The sequence below is a fragment of the Lonchura striata genome, chromosome 31 (genome assembly GCF_050655825.1).
Source record: "Lonchura striata isolate lonStrDom1 chromosome 31, ASM5065582v1, whole genome shotgun sequence".
Lineage (NCBI taxonomy): Eukaryota > Metazoa > Chordata > Aves > Passeriformes > Estrildidae > Lonchura > Lonchura striata.
Genome location: NC_140733.1, coordinates 3124407 through 3147647, shown reverse-complemented (window position 1 = coordinate 3147647; position 23241 = coordinate 3124407). Strand labels below are relative to the sequence as shown.

General features: G+C 48.5%; 1 protein-coding gene across 1 annotated transcript; it reads left to right on the top strand.

Annotated features, from left to right (window-relative positions):
• The first annotated feature begins 19079 nt into the window (after positions 1-19079).
• LOC146764744 (uncharacterized) lies at positions 19080-20808 on the top strand. The gene has a single exon (XM_085563676.1). The coding sequence runs from the start codon at positions 19578-19580 to the stop codon at positions 20373-20375; it is 798 nt and encodes a 265-aa protein (XP_085419802.1). The 5' UTR covers positions 19080-19577; the 3' UTR covers positions 20376-20808.
• The last annotated feature ends 2433 nt before the right edge of the window (positions 20809-23241 follow it).

The window sequence follows — 23241 nt, the reverse complement described above, 5'->3', positions numbered from 1 at the left end:
TCCATCTACTACTCTTGATGACCCATCACTGAAATATATTTCCCCTTGTTCTAGGGGTATATCACTTAAATCCGCTCTCACTTTCGTCTGCAGGCTAATCACCTCCATGCACTGATGTTCAAAGCCTGATGCCGGTTCACCTGACAAAAACTGGGCCGGGTTTATTAGCTTGGTGGTCGTTAGCTCTAGGTGGTCTGAGCTCATCAGCATGATTTCATACTTCAATATCCGGGCGTCTGAGAGCCACTTATGCGCCCCTTGGCTAAGGGTTCCCTTGATGTCATGGGGGGTATATGCCCTAATTTTCCCTTGAAATGTTAGTTTGTTGGCTTCTTCTACAATAAGGGCTGTGGCTGCAATGGCTTGGAGGCAAGTGGGCCATCCCCGAGCTACTGGATCTAGGAGTTTTGACAAATAAGCAATGGGCTTCTTAAAACCCGCCCAATCCTGAGTTAATACCCCATGGGCTATCCCTTCCTCTGTATTGATAAATAGATGGAATTCTTTTTTCAGATCTGGCAGTCCCAGGGCTGGTGCTGAAATAAGTGCCTGCTTGAGCCCTTCTAGCTTTTCATTATCCTCTTTTGTCCACTCTACTGGATCCGGGAGAACTAGCTTTTCATATAAAAATTTGACTTTCTGTGTGTAACCTTCTATCCATAATTTGCAGTAACCGAATAGGCCTAATAATTTTCTGATGTCTCTTTTTGTTTTTGGAGCCGGGAGGGATATAATTCCTGATATCCTTTCAGGATTTAGCTTCTTGTACCCTGGTCCAATCATGTGTCCTAGGTATATTACCTGGGGTTCCATAAACTGCAATTTATTTTTTGATACTTTTAGCCCAATTTCCCCCAAATAATTTAATAACTTTATGCTAGTCCTTCGGACCTGTTCTTGATCCTCCCCAGAGACTAGAAGGTCATCTACATATTGTAGGATCTGGACTCCTTCTTCTGGGGCAAATACTTCCAATATCTTTTCTAAAGTTTGCCCAAAAAGGTTAGGGGACTCGCAGAAGCCCTGCGGCAACCGAGTCCATCTCAGCTGCATTCTCCTACTCCCTTCGGTGTTTTCCCATTGGAAGGCAAACCAATCCCGACATTCCGGGGCTAATGGGCAGGCTCAGAAAGCATCTTTCAGATCTACCACCGTAAACCAGGCGTGGCAACAAGGAATTTTACTTAGGAGGGTGTACGGGTCTGGTACTGTAGGGTGTTTTGTGATGGTCCTCTTGTTGATCTCTCTAAGATCTTGTACTAATCGATATTTTCCTTCTGCCTTTCGGACGGCCAGAATTGGGGTGTTATGGGGTGACATGCAGGACTCTAGGATCCCTTCACTCAGCAAGGATTGAATAATGGGCTCCAGCCCCCTTCTACTTTCTAGCGATAGTGGATACTGTTTGACTTGTACGGGGGGTCCTTCTGTCATTTGTACCTTCAAGGGGGGAATGTCTAATTTCCCATACTTCCCTGTCTCCGCCCAGACTCTTTGATCTATCTTTCCCAATTCTACTTCAGTCAGCTTAAACATTTTCACTACCATTCTCCCTCCCTGGGGAATTATCCCTATTCCCAGTTGGATTTGGATGTCCCTCCCCAACAGGTTAGTATCTAGATCTGGGAGGTAGACCAGGTCTACTTGACTTATTCGTGAGTTCCCTCTTACCAGTACTTTCTCTAATACCGATGCAAAAAAAGGTCTGCTTTCCGCCCCTATGAGCTCGCATGTTTTATCCCCGATTTTTACTCCGCGTGGAACTGCATTTATGCTAGATCGATCCGCTCCAGTGTCAACTAAAAACTCAAACTCTTGAAAGTGGGGACCCACCTCTAAAGTTATCAAGGGCTCTATAGGATGGTACACGGGGTCCCCTAGAACGTAGAGCCCCTGACACCCCTAATCTTCCCCTCTTAGCACTTTTTCCAAGGCTTCCTGTTCTCTTATCATAACTTCATCTCGGGCGGCTTTCTTGCACTCCCTCCTAAAATGTCCACTCTCTCCACAGTAATAACATTTTAGATCTCTGGGCTGCCTAGGTTTCATATGGCTATGTGCTGCTGAAGTTTTATGTCCTCCAGGTGGATTCGAACTTCCCATTCCTCCTGCTGGTTCCTTCTTTATTCCTACACTTTCCTTTGTCCCCACACTTTCCCTTGCCACTGCCACCATCATACGGGCCTTATTCCTCATCTTCTCCTCCTCCCTACGCAAGTACACTTTCAAAGCCTCCTTCAACAACTCATTAATCCCTTTCTCTTGCCAGTCTTCTAACTTTTCTAGTTTCCTCCTGATATCCGGCCATGCCTTGGACACAAATTGAACTTTTAGCAGTACTTGGCCTTCTCTACTCTCTGGGTCTATGGTGGAATATTGCTGGAAACTCCTTTTCAATCTCCCTAGCCAAGCCGCTGGAGTCTCATCCTTTTCCTGGCAGCAATCGAATGCCAACTTTGAGTTGGTTCCTTTTGGCACAGCTTCCCTGATTCCCCTGATCATTAATGTCCGGTATTCCTCCATATTCCGTCTGTCCCGCTCCCTATTGGGGTCCCAGCCCGGATCATTAACTGGTAGCTTACACTCTGCAGTGACCCCGGTCTGATTCTCTCTGTCCCAAATCTTCACGGCTGCTGCCCGAACTAACTTTACCTCTTCTGGACTAAACAGGATTCTTAAAATGGAGGTGAGCTCCCCCCAGGTGTAGATGTTGGGACCCAGGAATTGATCAACCTGCTGTGCTACCCCGACCGGATCTTCTACCAAGTTACTTAACTCCTTTTTAAAACTTCTTACCTCTGAAGAGGTTAGAGGTGCATTTACATACCCTATTCCCCCGAGGACTCCCCCCATGGGTACCTCTCTCAGAGGGAATAGTCTGTCGGTCTGCAGGGTCCGAGATCGAGTATTGCAATACGGGCCCTTGTCTAAACTCTCTCCTGGGATTTCATTACAGGTCTGAGGCGGTGATGGCTCTTTAGGTTCAGTCTCGTTATTCGCTACAAGCTGAGATTTTTCCCATAGTAAGGGAGGCTTAGGGACCACCTTCGGTGAGGGGGATTGAGACATCTGCGTGGTCGATTTCGCTGATAGATGTCCAGAGTGAACTGAGGGACTCGGGGTATAAGGGGGAAGGACGGGGGTAGAGAGAGGATCGGTGACTAGGGAAGAAGCTGGGACTTGGGACTGGTCCTTAGGAGTTAGGGGAACAGAAGTTATGGGAGTGATAGGTGGTGGGGGTGAAAGATGGGGAACCTGAGAAGGGGAAGAGAACATCGGGACAAGAGTTAGAGCAAAAGGCGTCTGGGGAGCAGAAGGAATCGCCTGAGGTGGCGTAGCAGGTATTGACTGGTCAGACGGGGACGGTGAAAAATTGGGTGAAGAAGAAACATGGGTTAGGAGTGGGATCTGGGGTGGAGACAAAGGTACGGGGGTAGAGTCCGGAGGAGGGGGTAGTGGAATGGGGTTTCGGGGTCGCGAGGGAGGTTCGAGGGGAGGAGGCAAATGATCCAGAGGATCCCAGTTTCTACTTCTTTCTTCCCTTTCCCCTTCTTCTCCCTCCTTATGTTCCTTCAATTTACACATTCTTGCTGACTTCACACCAGGTCTTTCCCTTACCCAGCATTCCGCATACACTAGTTGGTCCCTATCTGGTTCGGGTTGGCTACTTAAGCCTTCCTTCAATTGATTGCACATCCAAACATCTGCTGACCCGAACCATGGCCACTCGATACCTAATTCTGGCCATATTTCCATACAGAAATGAATCATTTTAATCTTGTCTAAGTCCCGTGTCAACTCATTCCTTTCCCACTCATCTAACATTCTCCCGAGGGGGCTATCCGGGGGAATGTTCCTGACCTTCTTAGCTCTCTTTCCACGGGAAGACTTCTTACTCCCACACTGTCCCATCTTAGCAAAAAAAAAAGAAATCTAACGTGCCCCTACCCGAACGTAAAACAACTGACGGGCAACACAAATGAAACTAAACTTATTCCTTTTACAACTGATTTCCAACAGAAAAACTTATACCTCCTGTGGCCTATCACTGACCGGCCCACAGAAACTAAAAACCCGCAGTCTCCCGTCCCGGGGCCTCTTCCCTAAGGAAACTGCCTGAACTTAAATAAAACCCAGGGGTCCCTTCCCACACCCTTTTCCTCAGGCTGGGTCCCAGCGGCTACCCCTCGGTCGGGAAGTTTTTTTGGAGTGGGGTCCAAGCGGGCTAATCCCTCCCCCAGTCCGCAACCCCCCTTCCCAGAAACCCAGAGCCCGATCCCAGCGGGGTCAGCGCTACCCCCTTTCGGCCGCTCCTGGGTCCTGACCTATGAGGCCGGGTCCTAACGGAGGTCTCGGGGGCCCACCCTGGCCCCTACTCCCTCCCCGTACCTCCCGTGAGGCTCGGTCTTAGCGGGGGCCCGGGGTCCTCCCTCCCTCCACCTCACACCGTACACAGGGAAGCCACCCAGCTATCCCTGGAGGGAGACGTCTCACTCGCTTCTCTGGGCCCCGAACCGGGCCTCTTTCGCTTCCCCCCGTTCCCGGCCGGCCCCCTCGCGGGAGTCCGGAACCGCGGTACTAGGGGGTCCCACTCGCTTCGGGGGTCCGAGCTGCCGGCCCCCGTCTCATTCACTCTCACACTCGCTCGTCTCCCGTATCCCGCCGCCGGAGGGTCTCACCAGTCCGGCGCTCGTTGGTCGTCGACTCCTCCTCCGTAGGCTGTCCTCGTCGTCCGGATGGGGCCAGCTGTCCCACGAAGGCTCGAGGAGGGTGGCCAGTCCTCTCCGGTCCTCGTAGGCGTGGCCGATCCCGGACGAGCCCCCAAATTGTTGGAAATAAAGGGCCAGGAGACCTTGTGCTCCTTTTTTGACAGGCCTTTATTATAAAGAAAGCCTATGGGGGTGGGGGCTCGGGGTTCGCGACGCCGCCGCTGCTCCCAGTTGAGTCGACGTCCCGGAGGAGGGGTAGACGATCCTGTCGACTACGGCAGAATCGGAGTCTGCGCCCTCACGGGATACGTCCTGAGACTCGTTCGTAGCTCGCTGGTCTAGGGGTCTCTTTGTACTCTTGCTCTCTTAAGTTTATGGCGATCACCTTCAGAGTTCTTAAGAGTCTTCTCTAGTTCTCTGAAGGTTTCCCTACAGGTGTGTGTAGATTATTTGGTCATCTTTGTCCTTGGCTCGTTGTCAGAGTCCATTCTGTTGTGCGTAGAAGTCTGATAATTATTAGTCAACGCTCGCTTGGCCCTCTGGGAAATCGGAGGCCTCCTCTGGGAGTGGTTTGCTGGGAGCAGCTTTGGAACTACCCGACGCAGTGGGACAAGGGGTCAGAAAATGCTTTTAAACTACCAACAACAACACACCCGGTAAGTAGAAGGTCTTCATAAGGGGATTTTTAACAAAATACTTATAATAGGAGAGGGGTACAGAGACTTAAGGCGTTAACTAGGGGAATGCAATCTGGGTATAGGGGTAAATATATGAGGTAATTAACAAGGGATTTCTGAACTGTGAGGAGATAAAACAGGCAAAAGATTAGACATTAAATTTCATCTATAACAGTCCCTTGAGGTGTCCCTTCCTCCTCCTCCCTCCGTGACTCGGCTGCCCGGAGCAATGTGAGGGGAGAGCGGGCCCAGCCTGGCCCAGAGCTGAGCCCCAGCAGAGCCCTGGCAGAGCCCAGAACAGCCTCGGATCTGCAGAGTCAGCCTGGGAGGAGGCGCTCGGAGCCTTCTGGGCTGCACCCGACTCTTGGTTACAAACTGCGTGTGCTGGAAAATGCCACCGGCTCTGCCAGAGGGCAGAAGGGGCCCGGGGAAGGCCCCAGTGCTCCCTGCAAGGGAAACACCGGCCCTGGGTTTGTTATAGAGAACTATGTAGTTGGTGGCTTTTGCTCTTATGTCTTGACTTCTGCAACTTATTCTTAATCACAACGATTTTGATACAGTACAGTTTGTAATCACTTTTAACTGCTTTTGCTGTAATATAATTTGTCAGCTTTTTGTGGCCAATGCCCTGGCCCCTGTGTAGCTCATATCCTCAGAACTTCATTCATGGCTGATAGTTTAGTTTGTGCACAGTGTGAAAAACATACATACTAGTTTTGGCTTTTGCAAAATATTGAACTGGATGCCATGTGCCATGCATTAGAATGTTAACTTTTGCAGAAGTAGCTGTAGTTGTGAAATAATAACTAATGCTTTTATTTTTGTAACTAACTGACAGTAATAACTCAGAGGTATTTGTGAAACAGCCAATGTTGATTTAAATACTTGTGGAAGTAGCTAAAACCGTCTGTATGGCCAGATAACATTTAAGGAACGGGTGTGCTGAGGACCCTGCCGCTGACCCTTTGACTGTCAGGAACTGTCTCCTGCTGATGTGGAAACCCAGGTGTCCCAGGGTGAGGTTCTGGTGTTTGTATCCCCAATCGTGGGTTCTGTTCATGTTTGATATTCTGTTCTGTGCTCTCAGAACTGACTCTGAAAGTGAAGTTTGTTTTGTCTTGTTATCAGCTGGCTCACCTCCCCCCATGGTCTGTTCTCCACAAGAGGCTTGTGCGGGCTGGCTTGGCTTGCTTTTGCTGGCTTTGTTTGCTTGCTCTTGCTTCCGCTCTTGCCTTTGCTTTTTCCTGTTAGTTAGTTTAACTAGGCAGTCCAATTTTTTCCCTGGACTGTTTCTTTCCCTTTCCTTCTTCTGAATACCATCCAACCTGCTCTGGACTGGGACCTGGGAACCCTGAGGAGCACCGGGAGCCTGCGCTCTGTGATCCGCAGCAGCCATCCCCAGTGCCCAGAGCAATCCCCAGCGCCCAGACCCGGGCGACCACCCCCAGGAGAGACTTTCTGGATTTGTCATCTCTGCAGAGTGGTGAAAGAGTTTTGTTGTCATCTGGTGTTGTTCATTTTTTTTTAGTGCTGGGGAGTGTTTTGTTTGTTAAATAAACAGGTTCTTTTCCACTTCTCTCAGAGAAAATTCTTCCCAAATCAGGTGGGTGGGGAGGGGCTGTGGGGGTTTGTTTTCTGGGGGCTCCTTCCAGAGGGTTGGGGGATTTGCATTCCAAGAGCACTCAGGGTTGCGGATTGAGGTTATGCCCAAGGGGATCTGGGGTTGGACAACACAGCAGGACTGAAGGTTAAAAATGTCCAAGGGGATCTGGGGTTGGAAAACAGTAGCAACTAAAATTCTGCTGGGTTGAGAGACATCCAGGATTAAACCTGCTGGGTTGATGGATTAACATTCCATGAGCACTCAGGGTGTAGATATGTAATGTAGACTGTTTGAAAGTAAAAGGTACCTTGTTGTATGTGAGAGTGAGTGAAAAATAAAAGTGAGTAAATGTAGATTAATGGAAGTATATATAATGTAGATTGTTTATTTTGAGCTTTACTTTATCTCCTTGGAGGGAGGTGGATTGTGTTGAATGGTATTGTGAGAGAAAGGACTTTTTGAGTAGTTGAAAGAAGGTGGTATTCAGGTTGTTAGAGAAAGTGGGAAACAGAGGCAGAGGACTTGTGAAGAAATGTGAGGAATGGACTATCACATCTAAAATGGACAACACCAAAATACACCAAAGGAGTGTTGAAAAGGACTTGCATAGAAAAATCAGCAAAAAGGAGTGACAAGGGAAACAGAGGGCAAGCCTGGACTGAGCACTGTATTCACCAGCGAGAAGATCACACGTACCTGCTGTGGGCAGCAGCCCCACAGGCAGGGGAGGTGGGGGTATAAGCCATGCCAGACCTCTGTCATTCCTGTTTCTGTCTCTCATTTGTTGTCTTTTCCCTTCTGAGATAGCAGCAAGATCGTGTCACAAATGCTACAGAAAGTATCACATGGAAAGAAACCAAAGTTCCTTTTTGGTACACACACCCATGTCAACAGCCACAGACTCACCCAAACTGAGTAACTGCAGGCAAAATGGGGAAAAACTGCAGTGTACCAGAATAGGTTGGCTTTAGACTATTTATTGGCTAATGAAGGGGGTGTTTGTAGAAAGTTTAATATATCAGACTGTTGAAAATAGATGACAACGGGGAGGTCATCCTAGAAAAAAACAACCCAGACACCAATCCAAAAATTGGAAAACAGTGTTAAAAACTAACTGGTGGGGTAATGTACTGTGGCTGGGATGGTGGAAGAAATGGGGATTCTTCCTTTTATGTGTTACAACTGTTATAAATGAAAATTTGTCCAGCCAAATTAACATGAAAAAATAAAATATTTATTTTGCAATCAAATTCTATCTAGGCCAGCCACAAGGAAAGAACAGAGCCGAGCCCGGGGTCGGCCCTGGGTGTGCAACAAAGAGGTCAGCCTCAGCACAGGTTTTCCTCTAAGCCCACACACCTCCATCCTGGCACAAGCGGTTTTTATAGGGAAAATTCTGCCTGAGGCCAAGATTTTGGCAGTCAGTGTTCTCTTCAGAGTCCACATGTTAATAAGATTTTCTGCTTTGGTGATGAGGGAGAACAATTCAATGTCTGGAGTTTGTTGAATCCCTTGATGAAATTTACAGGAGGGAACACTGCATTCACCTGTGTCTGCCCAAGGATTTCCATGATATCCATCTCGGGTCCTTCAGGCAAGGATCAGCACCTGGGGTTCCTGTATCTCCCCAGCCATGGCCCATCTCCTGGGGAGCCGCACCTTCTTACTTGTAAATCAGTTTCCAATATACACCCGATCTCAACTGCGAGGGTGGGGGGGAATGCTTATACAAACGTGTAGAGTGTTAGAGTGTTCTAACAAATCTAACAAATATTCAATATCACATATATCATACTAGAAATGGCACCAATTATATCTGCTACATATAACAGTATGGTAAATGTAGCTTTGTAGATAAAATTAAGCTTTAGTAGTTAAAAGAGAAAATATGCATGTGTGTGTTGGGGGGTGGTTTAAGGAATCAGATACTCACTTCAAGGAACATGCAAATTCTCCAGAGAAGAGCAATTTATGGTTTTCTTATTAGAAGCTGATTTCTTCATGCCTTGCTCAGACTCGAAGACCCCGTGGGAATTAAAGAAAGCAGTTGACATACAACAGACAGAGTTTTTTGTTTCAAATAGAATGTATGCATAACCATGAAGGTTATATGAATATGCAACTGTGTATTGTTTTAGGGGTGATTTCTTCATTCACAAGGTACATTCCTCTTGGCTTAAGTGCCTGAGAGCATCTGGACCTCAGATATTCTTTCCTTTTTATTGTCTTGTAATTGTCCTAACTCTAAATTTTTATTAGTCTAATTATATTCCTATTTTTATCACCATTTTAATATTATTAAACTTTTAATATTCTAAAAACCAAGTGATTGGCATTTTTCACAAATTCCTATCAGGAGACAGAGAAACAATTTATAATTTCAATGGCATCATTTGATTACAAGCTGTCCTCGGAATAAGGACCAACCAGACAGCTCCAGCTCCTGACCTTCCTGCCGACCAAGCCACTGAAATGAGGAACACAACATTTCACCAGGGGATGGGATCAGATTATCTGTTAGCAGAAAAAAAAGCAGTTTGTGGAAAACTAAATTACTCAAACTGATGTTGGCAAAGAGATGACAAGGGGAAAGTGTTGAAAAAGATAATTAAGGAAATAGGAAAGCAGTTTCTGTATTGGTCCAAGCATGGAAAGGATGGGAATGGGACACGGTTTCCTGGCTCCCCGGCAGACCAGGGGTTAAACGTTGGGTGTCTCCTGGATTTTCCCCGGAAAGGGCCCATCTCTGCACCGAGCTACCTTTTTTCATTTCTAAATTAGGTCTTTCTTTCCCTGCCAACTGTGGTTTCTCCAGCCACGGCTGCAGCCACTGCTCATTTAAAACTTGAAGATTCTTTTTCTAGAGGCACAACAGACTTGATGTATATTTTTCATAAGCACAAATTATTCCATAACACATATTACAATGGGGCTGCGGAGATCCCCTGCAGGTCCATGGGGAGGCAGAGATCCCGCAGCTGGGAGCAGGGAGGCGTGGGGAAAGCTGCATTTAAGGCTCTGCACTGACTTCTCCTTCTCCTGCTCCGAGTCTTTGGAGTTTTCCGCCAGAAATCTCTCCCCTGCCCCACTCACCCACAGGGCTTGGGGCAGGTTTCCCTTTTCGGGGGAAATCAAAGCGAAGCACTGATGTGCTAACGAGGGGCAGGAGAAGTGAGGCTCCTGGGCTTCCCGCAGAGGCGGAGGCACGGGAGGCGCAGGGCCGGGAAAGCCGTGGCGGGAGGCGCGGAGAAGTTTGTTTGTGTGGGCAGCTCAATCCCGGCTCGGCCCGGGCCCGTGCCGGGGCTGTTCCTCATCTCCGGCTTTCCCCTCACGCAGCCCGGGGGCGCCGAGAGCGCGGGGCGAGGCGGGGCCGTGCGCAGAGCCCGCCCCGAGCTCGCTGCCATTGGCCGCCGGTGCCGTCAGTCGCGGTCGCGGCGCGCTGATTGGTGGGAGCGGGGCGCGGCGCGGCCCCGGCGGCGGGCTGAGAGCGGCCGTGGCCGCGCAGCGCCGCCATTGGCCGAGCGGCTGCGCGGGCCCGGCAGCGGCGGCAGCGGCCGGAGCGCGGTGAGGCGGCGGCGGCGGAGCTCGGAGGCGGCCCCGGCGCAGGTGGGAGCCGCGCTGGGCTCTGCGGGGGCTCGGGGCTGGCTGCGGGCGGAGGGGGCGGCAGGGGGCTCCGGCGGCTCGCCGGTGCCGTGTCCGGCCCGTGCCGGCCCCGGGCCGAGGGCGCTGCGGGAGCGGCTGCCCGCGGTCTCCTTCCCGCCGGGGCCGGGCAGGAGCCGCTGCCGGAGCAGCGCTGGCTCGGCCCGGCTGCTGTGGGTAGGACAGAGGGGCTGCCCCGCGGCCGGGAGCGGGCGGGGAAATTCCCGTCGCCGGAGGTTCGTGTGCCCGGAGGAGAGCGAGGAGTCCTGTCAAAGTGACTTTATTGCCGAGCAGGGGCAGAGGCCGTGGGGCATTTGCCGTGCGCTCTCTGCCGTGGCTGTAGTCCGCAGCCTCCTTTTTATCCTCATTTTCCCGGCCGCATCTCCCTCTGCCTTTGCCCACCGGCTGAGTTCCTTGGAAGGTTCCGACTTCCCGATGCGCCTGGAGCCTGTCCTCGTTAATGTGCACCCTCCTTTTGTATAACAGCCGATATTCATGGCTCTGTTAAGTCTTTGTTCTTCTCGGCGAAGTTCGGGAATGTAGCGGGACTTTGAGCAGCTCTCTGGGTCAATTTGTAACATTTATTGGAACTGATGGTTTCTCACGTTGCTTCCTTATCTACAAGTGCCCGGCCCTATCTCCAGGCAGATTCACTCCTTGACTCTGTTTTGTCCTTCCCGGGTCCTCTTTGGTTTTGGGATTATTCTCGGTGCCCTCATTCCCTGTCCTTTTGTAGCCGTTTGTGGATCAGGAGGCCTGGCTGCCACCTGCATGCCCTGGCTCAGCTGCTGGATGAGCTGCACTGCCAAGGTGTGGAGCATGGTAAAAAGATGAGAGTTGCTGCAGCACAGAAGAGGAGAAGCAGCATTCCTTTAACCCCTGGTGTTCTGGGGAGCCAGGAAAGCGTGTCCCATTCCCATCCTTTCCATGTTTGGACCAATACATAAACTGCTCTCCTATTTCCTTTGTTAGCTTTTTCACCACTTTTCCCTTCTAATTTCTTTACCAGCAGCCGTTTAAGCCATTTAGTTTTCCACAAACTGCTTTTTTTTCTGCTCACAGGTAATCTGATCCCATCCCCTGGTGAAATGTTGTGTTCCTCATTTCAGTGGCTTGGTCGACAGGAAGGTCAGGAGCTGGAGCTGTCTGGTTGGTTCTTATTCTGAGGACAGCTTGTAATCAAATGATGCCATTGTAGTGATAAATGGGTTCTCTGCCTCCTGATATGAATTGGTTTGGGTTCTCAGGGGCTGGTCCATGGTGTTGTAGGATTTTTTCTGGTGGTCCTTCAATACTTTTCCCTGTTTTTGGGTGCTCCCTTCAGTTGGGGCTGCCTCAGTTGACTGCTTTTTTCTAATTACATCATCAAATACTTGAATTCCAACTGATTTCCCTGAACTTGTTCTAGCAAAACCCCCAGTGCTCTGATACACCCTGTACAGCACAGACAGTGACAGCAGATGTTGGAGTGGGCAGAGGGATGATCCCCCCCTTATTTTAGTGAAGTTTTCACAACATTCTCCATTTGCTGTTTCCCTTTGCAGCTTCAGCCATTTCTGTTGCAGAGTCAGAGATGCTCAGCATGGGCTCTGCCTTCAGCTGTGCAGATTCCATCTGTGCAAGCAGGCAGAGCTTGGGGTGAGGGGCAGAGGGAATCAGCCAATTCCTGCCCCAGGCAAGAAGAGCCAGGTACATTGTCCCCACTTTGCCCCAGCAGTTTTAATTTGCATTTCTGAAGCTCCTCCCGGGTGCCTGGAATGCAGCTTCTCTTCCACAGCAGCCTTCAGCAGCCTCAGTTGTGCCCCCCCCACAACCTGCTGCTTTTTTGTTTTCCTTCAAATCATCTATTTATTGTTTATGAGTTAAAGGGTCACCTTTAAATCTCATCTAGTTTTGAAAATTTTGAAAAACTCTAATCACTTGGTTTTTAAAATTTTAAAAGTTTAATAGTAATAAAATGGTTATAAAAATAATAATACAATTAGAGTTAGGACAATTACAAGACAAAAAGAGCAAAGAATTACGGATGTCCAGATGCTCTCTCATGTTCTTGACACTAAGTTAAGAAAAGCTTGACTTGTGAACAAAGGAATCACCCTTAAACCAATACACTTGTTGCATATTCATACATTCTTCATGGTTATGCATACATTCTGTTCTAAACAAGAAACTCTGTTGTATGTCAACTGTTCCCTTTAATCCCCTGGCCTCTTCAAGTCTGAGCAAGGCCTGAAGAAATTAGCTTCTCCTGATAAGAAGCCATAAATTCCTCTCCTTTGGAAGATTTAGGTGTTCTTCAAAGGGAGCATCTCATTCCTAAAAAGAAAACTCCCCCCACATACATAATCTCTATTTTAACATAATGTTGTAACCTAAAACTACACTTAACACAATATGTAAGGGAATTAATACAGCATAACTTTCTAACATGACACATATAATATTCATTGTAACATTTGCGAAAAGCCAATCATAAATATGCATTTTTCACAATCCCACCTCTTACTGCTCAAGCCAAATTCTTTATAAAGAATATTTCCTGTCCTCTTGCATTCTTTGGACTCTGTTGGTAATCAAATAAAACATGGGATTAAACAAAGAAGAAATATCAAAAGACTTGTAACACATAAAAGGAAGAATCCTAATTTCTTCCACCATCCCATTCTCAATACATTACCTCACCTGCTAGTTTTTAACGTTATTTTCCCATTTTTGTACTGATACCTGGGTCATAATTTTTTTCTGATATCCTTTGTTTTTTCCAGGATGACATCCTCATTGCCATCTATTTTCAACAATCTGTACACCCCATTCTTTAGCCAATAAATAGCGTAAAGCCAACCTATTTTAATGCACTGCAGGTGATGTTTGGCTTTGCAGACTCCATATTAATTCCAATGCCTGAGCAGCTTTGTTTATTATCTTCTCTATAACTGCTTGGAGTCATTTAATATGACTCAGGATATAATTTGGGGTTAACACAGAGCTAGACTGCTGTGCTTGTTTTACCTTTTTTTTTACTAATTGTCTCTTTACCGAATCTTGGACTATATTTCTAAGATCAAATGTAAAACAAATCCATCTCTCTCCTTTTGGACATTCCATGCCCCAAGTATTACTACTTTTTCCTAAGTTCTTTGTATGTGATAATTTTCCCCCTTTTTCCTGCAGGTACTTAATTTGGATGGGTTATAACAGTGCCTGTTGACATGGGTGTGTGTGACAAAAAGGAACTTTGGTTTCTTTCCATGTGATACTTTCTGTAGCATTTGTGACACGATCTTGCTGCTATCTCAGAAGGGAAAAGACAACAAATGAGAGACAGAAACAGGAATGACAGAGGTCTGGCATGGCTTATACCCCCACCTCCCCTGCCTGTGGGGCTGCTGCCCACAGCAGGTACGTGTGATCTTCTCGCTGCTGAGTACAGTGCTCAATCCAGGCTTGCCCTCTGTTTCCCTTGTCACTCCTTTTTTACTCATTTCCAGGCAAATTGTTTTTGACACCTTTTAACTGTGGTTTTCCACCATTCCTCAGGTATCTCTCAGTCCACAGGCATTGATAATCCCCATCTACAAAAGCAGTTTATTACTTCAGTTTTTGAGGTCTTTCTGTATAGGGGATTGATTCAGTACTCAATACTTCTTGCCACAAGAACATAGATTTTGTGAGCTACAATGCCAATTATTCTCATAATTTAAACATTCACTTATAACCCAGCTGCCATGTCCAGTGTGGGGATGAATCAAATAAAGTATACAGCATAGTGTTAATGGCAATTTCCCTTCTTGCCTGTACAAGTCACAGGCTAAGGCCAGACTATCAGAACTCTTTGACTCAAACACTCCCGACCCTCCTGTTTGAAGTGGCAGTGTTCCTCTGCCAAGGAGGTGTCGGAGGCGTCTCAGGGCTTATTCAGGCAGGGCTTAGAACCAGTGATGCAAGCTTTGCCTTATTTCTCAGTTAGGTGTTATTCTTTGTACCTGCCTTGGATCATTTGGGTCTTCCCAAACCATTACCACCCAGTCCTGGTTGAAAGTTAATTTGGTATCACCCGGTTTAGATGTGATAGTCCATTCCTCACGTTTCTTCACAAATTCTTTTATTTTGCTGGCATGAATTCACCCTCTTTTCCATGGTTGGGATTGCTGCTTTAGTAGTACCTGGAAAGGACTTCTTAATAACACAGTGTTAAAAGAAAAGAAAAACAATACTGCATTAACTTTCACCATTAGTTTTCTTCAAAACTTTCTGGGTTTAACTAAAAACCTTTTCTATAGCTGCTTCTTCTTCTTGTATCCAGCTGTGCTAATTGCTGCAGAGGCCAATTCTTCTTCTTGTGAGCTATAATTAGTTAAATAAAAAAAAGACTAGCCCAAATTTAACACAAGATGTATCACATCTCTTGGTTTTTTGCTTTTTAGGCAACATCCAACTGTTTTAGTCTTACAGACCCATTCTTCAGAACAAAAGCCTCCTTTCCTTAATAACAAAAATCAGAAGGAAAAAAAAGAAGTCTTGTTTAAGAAAATAAAGCACATTGTGAGAGTCAGCTATCTCTGCTTTGATCTTATCTCTATTGGTGGTCCAGCTCTCCCTCTTTATCACAGCTTTGCCTTTGACTGTACTTCCTCACTCCCCTCCCCTTGTTGTCACTCTGTCTAGCAGGAATGGAGGAGAACTCACAGATAGCGACTGTATGGGGACTTTGGGGCGTATTTCGCTCTCCCTCTTTCTCTTTCTCTCTCTTTCCCTTTCTCTCTCTTTTTCTCTCTTTTTTTCTTTTTCTCTTTTTCTCTCTTTTTCTCTTTTTCTCTCTTTTTCTCTCTTCTCTCTTCTTCTCTCTTTTTCTCTCTTCTCTCTTTTTCTCTCTTTTTCTCTCTTTTTCTCTCTTTTTCACTCTTCTCTCTTTTTCTCTCTTTTTCTCTCTTTTTCTCTCTTTTTCTCTCTTTTTCTCTCTTTTTCTCTCTTTTTCTCTCTTTTTCTCTCTTTTTCTCTCTTTTTCTCTCTTTTTCTCTCTTTTTCTCTCTTTTTCACTCTTCTCTCTTTTTCTCTCTTTTTCTCTCTTCTTCTCTCTTCTTCTCTCTTCTTCTCTCTTCTCCCTTTCTCTCTCTTTCGCTCTCTTTTTCTCTCTTCACATTTCAACATCCACATTCCAATATCAGTCCACTTTCTAACATTAGTCCTACATCCTGGAGAGGTGAGTCTGCCAATCACCTCTCCCTCCTTTTTCAACTTCCTTACAAATTTAATTACTTTTGTTATGTGTGTTCTGCAGGCCTTTAATTCACGGCACCCTCCACCAAGGGCTACCAGCTACCCACAGCTGACAGTGCTAAAACTAAAGACTTATTTTGCTGTCACAATTTTCCATTCACAAACTTGAAAGGGTTGTAGGAACAAGGTAAACAAAAACTTACTTCTGAAGTGATCTTGCCTGCAATAAAAAATTTAAGGCAATCCTTGTTAGTGCAATATAATTTGCAAAGAAGCCAAGGTTTGATTTGGGAAGAGCATCTGAGGACACAGAGCATGAGTTTTACAAATCTATAATTTGAAGAGGGAATAGACAAAATGTGGATACAGTGGGGGAGACAGCAAGTAAGGAATTTATCTCTGCAATACTCTCTTTTTGACTGCCAGGAGACACTCTCTGAAGAGGTTCTTACAGTACAAACAATAACTGGATGGGAAGAGGCACTCTTGAATTTAAGCTTTGGTGTCAAAGTAGGAAACTGCCCCTGAGCACTGCAGTGCTGGAGCACCCTGCCTGCAAACTCACCAGAGGCAAGCCACTGCTGCCACGCTGCAGGGCTGCCTGCAGCACAGAGGGAATCATGGCCAAGCCCTCCCTGCAGGCCTGGGCAATCCACACAAGGAATCACAATTGCTTCATAGCTCTCTAACTCATTCAAGAAATAGGAAACTGTAGTAAACAGAGATCTCCCTCACCATCTTTTTCATATGTGTGTGTCACACACCCACTGTGATGCTGGAAGTAACAAATTGTTTACATTAGAAGATACTGAAACTTTTTCTTCATCTAGCTTTGTAGTTTCCCTTTTCTATATGTAGCCACCTCCCATTGTGGGAAAAAATGAGCCCTATTTTTTTACAAGTGTTTTGTATGCACAATTTTATTTGCTGTTCTAGATACACTGCAAGTAGTTAGCACTTCCAGAAAAACTAGCAAACAAACAAAACAAAAAAAACGAAGAAAGCAAAACACATTTGGGTACATGAAAAAGGACTGGTTGGAAGGAAAATTGTTTCTCATTGACCTGCCAAGCAGCTGGTGTTACCTTTAGTTTAACTTTACACACTGAGAACACTTGATTGAACAGCCTGCATTGACTCAAATTAATAGCAGGTTTTGCTATGCCACAGCTGTAAACTAGTTTTTCAATCCTAGAATACAGTAAGTTATGTATTTCAAGATAAAAATCACAAAGCAAATTGGAAGAAATTTAGTACTGCATGAGGTGTGCACACAATTAATTTACCTCTAGAAGTCAGTTTATGACTTTCCTCTACCAGGATTGCAGTAGCTGCTATAGCTTGAATACACACTGGCCAGCCTTGATTTACTGGATCCCACATCTTTGATAAATAAGCCACGGATCTCTTTACTCCTCCCCACTCTTGAAACAAAACCCTATGAGCTACCCCTTTTTTTTCATTTACATACAAATGAAAGGGTTTTGCTAGTGAAGGTGAGCTTAAAGTTGATATTGGGGCTAGTTTTAACTTCTTTTTTCTTAGTTTTTCATTATCCTTTTTGATCCATTTTATATCATCTCCCTCTGTCAGTTTTTTTTATTCAAAAATTTTACTGTCTGTGTATATCCTTCAATCCACAATCTATAATATCCCAATAATCTGAGTATCTTTCTGATTTCCCCCTTTGAAGAGGGAGGGGGAAGGGATAGAATCCCTGTGTTTCAGTCTGGGTTGAGCTTCCAACTACCCTTACTAAGCAAGTGGCCAAGATATTTTACCTCTGATTCTACAAATTGCAGCTTCCCTTTTGATACCTTTAATCCTTTTTCCCCAAGAAAATTCAAAAGCTTTATAGTAGCCTCTCTAACTTCAGCTTCAGCTTCCCCAGAAAGTAAAAGATCATCTATACATTCGTGCCGCGCTCCCAAATAACGCAACTCCACACATTAGATAACTTGTATTCCAGGGGGAGTGGGGAAAATTTGTAGTATTGTTTCTAAAGCTTGTCCAAATAAGTTTGGGGATTCTGTAAGCCCCTGTGGTAGTTTTGTCCATCTTAATTGCTGTTTTCTCCAATTAGTGGGTCCTTCCATTCAAAAGCAAAGATAACTTGCTCTCCTGGGCTAATGGGCAAGCCCAAAAGGCATCTTTAAGGTCCACTACACTAAACCACTGATGCTGGGGAGGAACTTTACTTAAAAGAGTATAAGGATTTGGTACCACTGGATAGCGGGTCTGAGTTCTTTGTTAACCTCCCTTAAGGCTTGTACCAGTCTATAGCTCCCATCAGGCTTCTTTACTGGGAGTATTGGGGTATTATGGGGAGACATACAAGGTTCTAATGTCCATCCTTTGTTAGTCCTTCTATTACCAGCTTTAAACATTCCCGTCCTTCTAAAGATACAGGATAGTGCTGTACATGTATGGGACAATTTTTTTTCCTCAATTGTAATCTTTATAGGGTCAATATTTAATCTTCCCCTATTTCCCTCCCAAGCTCAAACTTCCTTGTTAATTCTTCTTCCATCCTCCTGGCCTAGTTTTAAAGGTCTAGCTGTCATCTTCCCATCTTCTGGAACAACCCCTATTCCTAATTTCACTTGTAAATCTTGTCCCAGTAAATTGTACCTGCCCCTGGGACCAAGAAAACATCCCTCATCCAAAATTTAGTTTCTCCCTCTATTGCCACATTTTTAATAACGGGTACTGTGAAACTCTCTCCTTTTGCTCCTGTTACTTTTAGAGTATCTTTGCTTACACTATAACCTTTTGGAATATTTAACATAAAGGTTCTTTCTGCCCCTGTGTCTACCACAAATTCCAGTTCTTCTTCTTGGGGACCCACTCTTGAAATTATCTCAGCATTCCCCACCTGGACCCACCTGCGCCCCCCCTCGGCCCCATGGCCCCGCGAGGGGAATTTGGGGAGGTGGGAGTGGGGCAGCGCCAAGGCCGGGCCCCCCCGCGCTGTCCTGGCGGGAGCGGCTGCAGTGGGGACCGAGTGCGGGCGGGAGCGGCCGAGAGCCCAGCGCTGCCCCAGCCCGACCTGCCCCAGCTCCATCCCTGCCCCTGCGCTGGGATGCTGTGGGGCTGGGGGGAAGAGGGAGCCGGCAGTGGGTGCTGGGCCTGGGGGCAGGAGGAGAAGGGAAGGAGAAGCAGGCTTGAGGAACAGAATGGTCAAACGATGGATGTGGCAGGAGAAGATGGGATTGTGGAGGAGAAGGAGGAATAGCAGGAGGAAGAGGAGAGACACAGGAGGAGGAGGAGGAGGAGGAGCAGAAAGAGGAAGCAGCAGAAGGTTCCACCCCTCCCTGTGTCTGCAGCCTCCCCCCAGCCCAGGAGTGCTGCTCCCCCCACATGCAGCAGGTGACTGTGGAGGGGGATCCACGATTTTCACAGGGTGAATCTTGGTGTTTCTGAGCTTTCTTGGGCTAAATGTTGGTGCTTTGATTTTATGTGGCAGCTGAATCTTTATGTTTTGGAGGAGGATTTGCTGAGCTGTTATGTTTGGGGAGGTTTTGTACTGTGTCTTGAAGTTTGCAGGATTTTTGAGCTAAATCTTGGTGTTTTGTAGGTTCTTATAGACACAAGGTTCCCAGTGACTTCCTGAGATGAACTTGGGCAAGGAGGAACCTCCAGTACAAGGAGCTTTTCTCTTGTTTTTCTGTCAAATCAGGATTTGTCATTGCCAGGGCGTGGCTGGATGGAGGAGGAGGGAAAGTCCCGGAGATGCTGCAGGAGGAGGAGCTGCAAACCCAGCCCAGGGAGCTGTGGGGAGGAAAGAGCCCCCTGAGCCAGGAAGGCGGGCGGAGATCCAGCCAGAGCTCGGAGCTGGTGGAGAAGCCTCATGGCAGGGAGAAGCCCCACAAGTGCTTGGAATGTGGGAAGGGTTTCAGGTGGAGATCCAACCTGATTAATCACCAGAGGATCCACACTGGGGAGAGGCCCTACGAGTGTCCCCAGTGTCGGAAGAGGTTTCAGAGAAGCTCCACTCTCCTCCTCCATGAGCGGATTCACACAGAGGAGAGGCCCTTCCTCTGCCCCGACTGCGGGAAGGGCTTCAACCGCAACTCCAGCCTCACCGTGCACCGGCGCATCCACACCGGGGAGAGGCCCTACGAGTGTGGGAAGTGTGGGAAGGGCTTCAAAGACATGTCTGGCCTGATTGAGCACCAGGTGATCCACACTGGGGAACGGCCCTATGAGTGCTTGGAATGTGGGAAGAGCTTTGGGAGGAGCTCAGGCCTGCGAGCACACCAGCGCATCCACACTGGGGAGAGGCCCTACGAGTGTCCCCAGTGTGGGAAGAGGTTTCAGACCAGCTCCAATCTCCTCCTCCATGAGCGGATTCACACAGAGGAGAGGCCCTTCCACTGCCCCGACTGCGGGGAGGGCTTCAAGCAAAACTCCCACCTCACCAAGCACCGGCGCATCCACACCGGGGAGAGGCCCTACGAGTGTGGGAAGTGTGGGAAGAGCTTCTCACAGAGCTCAGCCTTGACCACACACCAACGGAGGCACCACTAAGGGAGGCCCTGTGAGTGCCCCGAGTGAGGGATGAGGGTTTGGGAAGAGCTTGGAGTGAGGGAAGAGATTGAGGGAAGAGTTTGGTGTGCTGCTGCAGGTCCATCCCCCATGGGAGGATCCGGGCTGGATGATCCCCAGTGACCCCCGTGGGGCAGAGCCCTGGTGTCCCCGTATGGGGAATAAAACAGAGAGAAAAGCAATGGAGCTGATAAAGGGGCCTGATATCTGAGGCCTGACTGAGCAGAAACTGTGGGAGACACAGACACAGTTTCAGTCTCCCTGGGCAAGAAGTGACCAGAAAAAATGGTGTGAGTCTTTGTGATAAGATAAATGTTCCCAGATTACTGGATGTCTCGAAGAATGTGTAACCAATGGGAAATTGTTACCAAAAACAGAGCCCTCTGTAAGCACCATACAAGTAAATCCCTGTATAAACACCTGGTACACTCAATAAAATTGGCTTTGGTCTAAACTCGGATGTCCCCGTCTCTCCATGGTGGATAACCCTGTTGTGGGTGATCCCCGTTGGGTGGGGGAAGGTGCTGGAGGGATTTCTTTCCCTTCTCCTGGTGCTGCCGTGGTTTGGTTGGTAATAAATTCCCTCCCTGTGCCCAGGCCGGGTCTGTTGTCCCCGTGCCGGTGCTCGGGGCGGGATCTCTCCCGTTCCTTCTCTGCACTGCCGGGCCTCTCCTCAGCCAATGAGAGAACGCGGTGGAGAAGAGTCAGCCAATCAGCGAGAGCGGGGCTGATGACTCACCAGTTGCCGGGCAGACCCGCAGCAGGCAGTGTTCCCCACCTGGACCCGCCCTCCCTGCCCAGGGCCGGCCCCGCCGTGGGGTCCCCCCAAGTCCCTCCCCAGTGCCCCCATGAACTGGGCTGGGTTTAACTGGGAAGCTTTACTGGGAACACTGGGAGCAGGGGGCAGGGGCAGAGTGACAGCAGGGCTGGGGGGACACAGGTCGCCCCCAAAATCAGCGTGGGGATGGAGCGGTGGTCCCGGCCGGGCCCGAGGTCACAGGGAGCGGCTGCGGCCGCCGGCGGCTCAGGAACTCTATGGGCAGAGAAAAGGGGGTGACACCAGGCTGGGGACCCCGGCGAGCACCCACACTCTGGGGGAGGGGGGACACGACTCACGGGACCCCCCAGACTCTCTTGCGCAGGTAGAACCCGATCCCCAGTGCCAGGAAGACAGAACCCAACTCAGGAGTCTCCAGTTCCTGTCAGCATCTTGCTGCGGCAGCATCCAGCAACATCTGGGTGGCCCACAGTGGTCAGGATCTCCCAAAAACTCTCACAGACACCCAGACCCCTCCAAGAACCCTCCTCATCGCTCCCAACCCACTCAGGATCCCCTGAAACCTCCCTCTTGATCCCTTCCTGACCTCCCCAGGACCCACCAAAGCCCCTCCTGTCCCTCTCAGGATCCCACAGCCTCCTTCCAGTTGCCCCCACTGCCCCAGGACCTCCAAATCCTCTCCCAGTCTCTTCCCAGTGCCCATCAGGACCCCCAGAACCCCATCCCACCCTCCCCAGTATCCTTCAAACCCCTTCTTAGCCCTTCCAAACCTACAACCTCCTCTCCCAGTTGAAACCAGGATCTCTCCAACTCCCTCCCAGTTGCTCCCAGCACATCCCAGTGGTTCTCCCAGCGCCCCCAATTCCTCCCCTGTATCCCAGTGCTGGCTCACTAGGTGCTCCAGGCTGTTGTGCTCCACCTGGCAGGTGGAGGTGACCCTGGCCCGGGTTGGGGTTTCCAGCAGCACCAGGAGCTGGTGGGTCCAGTCCCCATTGGGGACCATGTCGGTGGCCACCACAGAGAGCTCCTGCTGGCCCTGGAACCACCTCAGCTGGACGTGAGCAGGGTAGAAATCCACCAAGGAGCAGAGCAGGTGCCGGGGCTGGGCTGGGAGCTTGAGGGCACCAGCGAGATGGACACGGTGGGGGTCACTGGGAGAGAGCGGGGACACACTGGGATCAGCTGGGGGGAACTGGGAGAGAGAGGAGGGGTGGTGTGACCTTGGGGCAGACTGGGAATGGATTGGGAGGGACTGGGAATGCACTGGGAAAGACTGGGGTGTCACTCAGAGAGATGGGAGGGAATGGGGGGCACTGGGAAGGAACTGGGAATGAAGCGCGCGGCACTGGGAGGCCGAGTCCAGCGCGGGGCACGCGGCGCTGCGGGTCTGCCTGGCAACTGATGAGTCATCAGAGACTCGAGCTCTGATTGGCTGAGGGGCGGCAGCGCCACGCCAGGCTGAGATGGACAGCCGGGAGGCACTGGGAGAGACTGGGATGGACTGGGAGAGCCACGGGGTCAGTAATTAGTTGGTTGGTCCGTATTTGGGATGCTGCAGGCGAGGCTACAATTCTGGATGGCACTGAAGCGAGACATTTGGGATTCCTGTCACATGATCCTGTCATTGATCAAGGAATGATGAGGGGGGCTCACCCTCACAGCCTCTGGGCACGGGTTCTGGAAAGTGTAGCACAAAGATACCTGTGTGCAGATGATCTTTATATGCAGCAGACCCAGTGGAAGACTATAGAACACGGGATCCAACGTCTGAGAGAAATGGCAGTGGCAGAGATTATCTTCTCAGATGAAATAACAACTAGGAATCCAGACTTGGTACCATGTACATCTGTGATGTGGCAAAAACTTGTACGGCTTGGGCCACATGAATACGCTTCTGCTTTAGCAATAATGAAGCAGGAGGAGAGGGATGAGACCTTGCTCGACATGGCAAGGAAACTCCGAGCATATGCAGATGCTGTACATGGCCCAACCCATGCCAGAATTGCAGCAGTGCAAACACATCTGCAGAAATTAGAAGGTAAGAGGAGAATCATAAGAGACTCAGGGAGG

Bases quoted from the DNA above. Each gene is read 5' to 3' on its own strand.
- LOC146764744 (XM_085563676.1), top strand. From the start codon at position 19,578: ATGCTGCAGGAGGAGGAGCTGCAAACCCAGCCCAGGGAGCTGTGGGGA.